Source organism: Mangifera indica, chromosome 19 (genome assembly GCF_011075055.1).
Source record: "Mangifera indica cultivar Alphonso chromosome 19, CATAS_Mindica_2.1, whole genome shotgun sequence".
In the NCBI taxonomy this organism is placed as follows: domain Eukaryota; kingdom Viridiplantae; phylum Streptophyta; class Magnoliopsida; order Sapindales; family Anacardiaceae; genus Mangifera; species Mangifera indica.
Window position 1 is genome coordinate 12,653,773 of NC_058155.1, and position 6,255 is coordinate 12,660,027.

The window sequence follows — 6,255 nt, forward strand, 5'->3', positions numbered from 1 at the left end:
GGGCCCCGGAGGGAGGGGACGTGACCATTGGGAGCACTAGGATTGGCCCCAAGCTTAAACCTTTGGTCAAGTTTCATAAAGTTGTTTATATTGACATCTCAACAAAAATAAATTCAATAGTTAACTAATTAATATATATAAATAGCTAAATATATATTGAATTGTAAAGTAGGGTTGAATTCAAATCGAATCTATTCGAGTTTGAGTTTAAACTGGGTTCAAACGAGCCAACCCTAAGCGAGCTCAAGCTGGTATAAGGTTGACTCGTTTCGAGCTCGAGCTGACATAGAGCTGGCTCGTTTCGAGCTCGAGCTCAAGACAATATTTTCGAGCTCGAGCTTACTTGTCAAAGTTTGTAAATTAAAAATTTTGATATAAAATGACGTCGTTTTGATTAATATGTATTAAAACGACGTCGTTTCAATAACGAATTAATTAAAATTTTGAATTCGAAATGAGTCAAGCCAAATTCGTGCTCGAGCTCTATTATTATTAAGTCGAGCCAAGCTCGAGCTCGGTTTGACTTGAATTCGACCCTATTGTAGAGGGCCTGCGAAGGCCATAACATAAAATTGTAACTTGAGAGTTGACCTTCTAGGCCACTGAGAGTTATGGGTGGATTTAAATCGAATTCGAACAAAAGCCACTTCAAGCTCAAATTAAATTTGGAATGCTTAGCTTAAGTTCGAGTTCTAATTAGAGTTGGTTCGAATGGTGAGAAAAGATAATGAGTTATCAGAGAAAGAGAAGAAAAAAGAATTATCAGAAAAGATGAATAAGCACCAGAAAGGAGAGCTCTAGTGAAGAATCATCATGAGCTCTCGAACTTGAGTAGAGTTATCGAACTAAAACTTTAATTCGAGTATGACTCATATAGGGTTACAAACAAGCTAAACTCAAGCTTAATATTAACTGATTTAGTGAGTTCATAGTTGAACTTAAGTAGTAAAATATTATCTTATTTTTTTACTTTGAATATACTATTTAAGAGAGTAAGTGATGAATATATAAATTACAAAGTTAAATTTTTTTTTTTTTGAAAATTAAAGCATTAAAATATAATTTTTGAGTTGAACTCGAATCATACCAATGTAACGAGCTCGAGTTTTATATATATAACATCAAATCGAGCTCAAATCAAGTACTATTTAGCTTCACTTGGTTTGTTTGTGCCACTAGATTTGTTCAAGCTAAATATGAATTTAAATCGACTTAACTCAAATCCTCTTGGGGACCATCCAGTGGTACTACAAAACCAAAACTTTTGGAACCCTCCTCCCTAGTCCAATTCCCAGTTGGGACTTGGGGAAAAAAACAACCAAACTCTATTGTTAGATGGGGACTAATTCTCCAATTACATTCTCTTTGTCTTCAACTTCTTTTATTGATTTTAAATTTTACTTAGTGTGGCAATTTCAAAGTATCGACTCAGTCCACTTGTTTGGAATCCGATGTGTGTTTTCTTTTGCTTATTGGCATGTTGCATGTTCACAGTACTGGCTAGAGAGACAAATGAAGCGTTAGGGAAGACAGATCCACCGAAAGTATTTTGTTGTGTGTGGGACCATATATGTAATGGTCATGGCCCTCCTAACAAGTAAGAGGTGCAAATAGAGACACAAAAATCTCTCACCCTCCATTCCCTTTACAATGTGCCTAAAAATCATGCAATCGAATTGCGTATTATATATTAAAATTTTAATTTTTCATATTGTATATTTCGTAACTTAAAATAATAATAAAAAAATCTATTAAAATATCAATGGAGATATTTGATTGAATGATTTATATCTCTCACTCTTAAATATGTATCTCGTATCTTAAAATAACTTATTTTTAATTCAAAATTACTCAATTAAATAATTACATATCAACATTTGTATTATACGCTTTGTTAGTGCATAAAAAATTAGGGGAGGATTCAAGTAATACACGATCAGTCCATCTCAAAACCATTAAGATTAGATTTGGGTCTTTCCAAACCTGAATAAAAGTCAATTTAAACTTCACTTGAATAAAAAAATTTAACCGAAGTTAACAATGAATGTATTAGAGAAACGGTTAAAAAATATTAAGAAATAGAGATGATGACGAAGAATCATAAAAAAAATAAAGTTTTCAAAGAAAAAGAAAAACCTTCAAAAAAATGAAAAATTATAAAAGAAAATATATTTGCCTGTAAATTTTCAATAACTCGTTAGATTTGATTCAAATTCAAACTAAAACTATTTTAATTTAAATTCAACTTATTCAAGTTAAAAATGAGCAAACTCGATATAAATTTAACCCTACACACTGTAATTCTCCATATTGACCTTTTAAAATTCATAATTTAATCTCCACAATACAACAATACATTTGCATGTAACGTAGTTTTACTCCATACTTGATTTGTAAATTTTCATTATAGTTGCCAGATTTTCTTTGATATTTTAAAAAAATATAAAATAATGACGTGGCAAACTTAGCTTGTAAGGGTTGATGTGTGGATTGACATTGAGTTGGAAATTTTGAAAATGGATGGATTTGAAGGGCAGTTAGTGCGTTGGAATTGAAATGTGAAAAGGCTATTGGGTAATTAACTCCAAATGACCTTCCGGGACGGATTCGATCGGATTTATTTGATCTTAAATAAATTAGCCTCATTTTTATAAAGGATTCTAAACTAAACCGATTTAATTCGAATTTTGAGTTTAAATCGACTTTAATCTAAATATTTGAGTCAAATTCATTTTTCATAAATAGTAATATTGTAAGTATGATGGTAACTGTATTATAAAATATTAGTATAGAAGGGTATATAATTAAAAACAAATAATAATAATTTTTTATTTTAAAAAATATCATAAATATATTCTAAAATATATCATGTCAATCAATATTGATAATATGTAAAATATTAAATATACAAATAATTATGATATTTACAAAATTGAAAAAGAGAAAATCTTAGTTAGTTCCTTCAAAAATATAATAAAAATATCTAATAACAAACCTAATTTTATCCGACAAAACTATATGTATTTAAAATAAGCATCCAATTATTTATCAATAATATATTATTATCTGATTAAATAATTTTAAATTAAAATAAAATAATATTTAACCAGCTAATAATCCATCATTATTGATTTTCAATCCGATAGCATTGCTTTTATCCGATTTTATTTTTCATCCTGATTATTTAGCGCCCAATCTCAGTCTTCAAAGATGTATTGAGCTCCACTTGCTCAGCCTCCCAATTGGCCTTGGCGACAACGCCGTCGTGCAGAGGTACGTAATCCTGATCAAAACAAGCCAAAATTGATAAGCACGAGTCGCCATGGACAAGCTCAGCAATATAATTCAAGAGAAGAAGCAATGAAGAACCCACCTCGAGCTTCTGGACGAGCTCTTTCGCAGTTGGAGCAGAGACGATTATGCTTCGTTCAGCGAGATGGATGAAGCCATCATCAACTGCTTTGTCGAAGAAGGTTAAGAGAGAGTCATAGTATCCATCTACATTAATCAAACCCACCTGCAACATGCAAATTACAATGAAATCCAAAAACAAATTTCAGAGTCAGAAAGATTGATTAGAGGTGAGAAGTTGCTTTACTGGTTTGTCATGGATTCCTAACTGGGCCCATGTGATCACTTCTAATAACTCTTCAAGAGTTCCATATCCACCTGATTATCATCAACATAAGCATATACATTATCAGCGAGTAATTGTCAAAATCAAAGGGAAAACGACACCCGATTGAAAGGATCAAACTTTGTTTTTTTAGATTGAACTTTAAACTCTTTCTATTGAGAAAACTAAATTTTTTGTTAATCATATTGGGAGAAAGAGACCCGGTAAAGCAATAAAACAGTCAGAATGGCGGGCCATCTCTGCTTTCCTTTGGTGCATGTCAGCGACTGGCTTCACCTCTCCGACTGTTTCTCCGGTTATCTGCATAAAAATACATCCATACAAAGCATGTTATGTATCATAATATAATTCTTCTTAAGATGAGCTTCTTGTACTTATATACAACATACCTCCTTGTTCATCAGACTTTTCGGGATGATTCTGTCAGGAAGCCAAACCCAATTTATTATTATTTGAAATGTAAACTCGATCTGTTTCAAATCAGAAAGTGTTAACTACATGATTCATTCTTGAGAAGCTTTTTTCGTACCCTAAAACATGCCCACCAGCACGATGAACCTCTTGAGAAACCAGACCCATCAAGCCGACACTTCCTCCTCCATAAACAAGATCCAGCCTCCTAGACACCTTCACAAACCCAGAAAAAAAGCTTTAAATTTTCAATAGTTAAAGAGCTCTAAATGAATTAAAACTAATATTAATAAATTATTAATAAATAAATAAGCACCAGTTCTTGGCCAAGCTCAAGAGCGGCATCGCGATAACAGCTTCTCTTTCCAGCACTGCTTCCGCAGAAAACACAAACCCTTTGGAATCTTGACTTGACTACTGCGTTGTTCTCCTCCATCTGTCTCTTCTTTGTCCCTTTCTTTTCGAGCTTTGAGAAGAAACGTTTTTCCAAAAGAAGACTTCATACAAATGGAGTAACGTAGAACGACACCATATATAACCATGTAGCAATGATAATCTGGCCGGCCATGGGAACGTGTTAACCCACGTGGACTTCAAAAGCCCCGAAGAATGTTGCTTTCCAAATTCACCGACAGGATTTTCTCCCCCAGGATTGAGTAATCTCAGTACGCTTCGCCACTAGTTTCTCTCCACGTTGCACTCTGTTTCACCACTTTAGGCAAGTTACTCTGCCGAACGATAATATGAGCATAATTTTATTTATAATTAAAATAATTAAATATTATTTTATTTTTAATTTTAAACCACCTAATTATATAATAATATATTATTATTTATATATATAAATTTTATATATAATACTAATTTTTTATAAAAATTTAAAATTATAACAATAAAATAAATTTATCTTTACTATTATAATATATTTCATTCTGACATGAGACAATCACACGATTTAGACTACTAGGTGAAATTGTTTGTCTTGATAATTTTAGAGTTAGTTTATACATCGGCCTAATAAAAAAATAATCTATTTAACTAATCATTAGACTAGATAATAGGATAAATAAATTGATTAAATAAATATTTAAAATATTATTTAAAATAATTTTGTATAATCAGTTAATATATAGTTTAAATTATTTTAATATATATAAAAATTTTTTTGGATGACACAAAAACATTGCATTAATTAATATTAATTAATGGATAAGGTATGGAGTTTAAGTCCCTGTAATGACTTGGTGGTTTTTCTCACCTTATAAAAAAAATGTGTTGAGGTTAGGTTAAACCACAAATCGGAAGAGTTCCAACAATTTGATCGTGATTCACTTTTGTTCAATTACTAGTCTAATTTTGGGTACACTTGTCTCAGTCAAATCAATTCTACTGATAGGTTCAATTCAAATTATAAACTCATCATTTTTTTTTTCAATTGGATTGAGACTATTGAGTGAATTTGTTAACTTTTGATCACTGTACATATTTGATGGACTGTTATGTGGATTGAGAACTATTGGACAATAACTTTGGTACATATTCGATGTAATATTGGGTGGATTGGAGATTACTCGAAGACAACTATGGTACATACATATTCAATGAACTATAGGGTGGATCAGTTCCATTAGCTAGAATAATCTCTTTAATTGGGTTGATTGAAAGTATTGACTTGTTACCCAATACATCTTTATTGAATCAGTATAATAATTAGAATTGTTGACTTCTCATTAATCAATATATCTTTAATAGACTCTTCATTAACCGATATAACCCTAGTGTATTATGTATTGGATAGAGTTCGAGTGGATTATTAATAGAGTTATTATAATCTAGACTCTTATATTCTAGTTGAAAGATATTAAACTTCTTACTATCAAAAGCTAGCTTAAGAAATCAAACTTTCATTTAAACTTACAAACTTACACCCAACCCTTACCATCTAAGAGGCAGGGTAACCAAACACTTACGACTCTCAATTTGTTGCTATTAGATGAATCCTAAGTATACCTCAATCTAATTAAAATTTGGAGGAGCATCACAAGAAATTTGATATAGGCTTTGTATATAAACAAATGATAACCTTTGAAAGGACATAAATCATGGCTGACAAATAATATAATAATTTAAAACTAGGGATAAATCTGTTTGAATTGGTTTGATTTGAATTTATTATTCAATTCGAATAAGTTTAGGTTGAATAATGA

The 6,255-nt window shown here is 31.1% G+C and overlaps 1 protein-coding gene across 1 annotated transcript; it reads right to left on the minus strand.

The window, feature by feature from the left end:
* Positions 1-3,105: 3,105 nt before the first annotated feature.
* LOC123203609 (cytokinin riboside 5'-monophosphate phosphoribohydrolase LOG5-like) lies at positions 3,106-4,679 on the minus strand. The gene is made up of 7 exons (XM_044620049.1): positions 4,365-4,679; positions 4,167-4,264; positions 4,027-4,057; positions 3,838-3,937; positions 3,599-3,669; positions 3,374-3,517; positions 3,106-3,283 (listed from the first exon to the last, which is right to left on the minus strand). The coding sequence occupies exons 1-7, from the start codon at positions 4,482-4,484 to the stop codon at positions 3,185-3,187; spliced, it is 663 nt and encodes a 220-aa protein (XP_044475984.1). The 5' UTR covers positions 4,485-4,679; the 3' UTR covers positions 3,106-3,184.
* Positions 4,680-6,255: the final 1,576 nt, after the last annotated feature.

What these genes read in the sequence shown, in the direction of transcription:
- LOC123203609 (XM_044620049.1), bottom strand. Translation starts at nt 4,484, where the DNA reads ATGGAGGAGAACAACGCAGTAGTCAAGTCAAGATTCCAAAGGGTTTGT. An exon ending in GCTGGTGGGCATGTTTTAGG is followed by an intron (nt 4,058 to 4,166) that starts GTACGAAAAAAG and finishes GCTTCCTGACAG; the next exon opens with AATCATCCCGAAAAGTCTGA. An exon ending in AAAGTCTGATGAACAAGGAG is followed by an intron (nt 3,938 to 4,026) that starts GTATGTTGTATA and finishes ATTTTTATGCAG; the next exon opens with ATAACCGGAGAAACAGTCGG.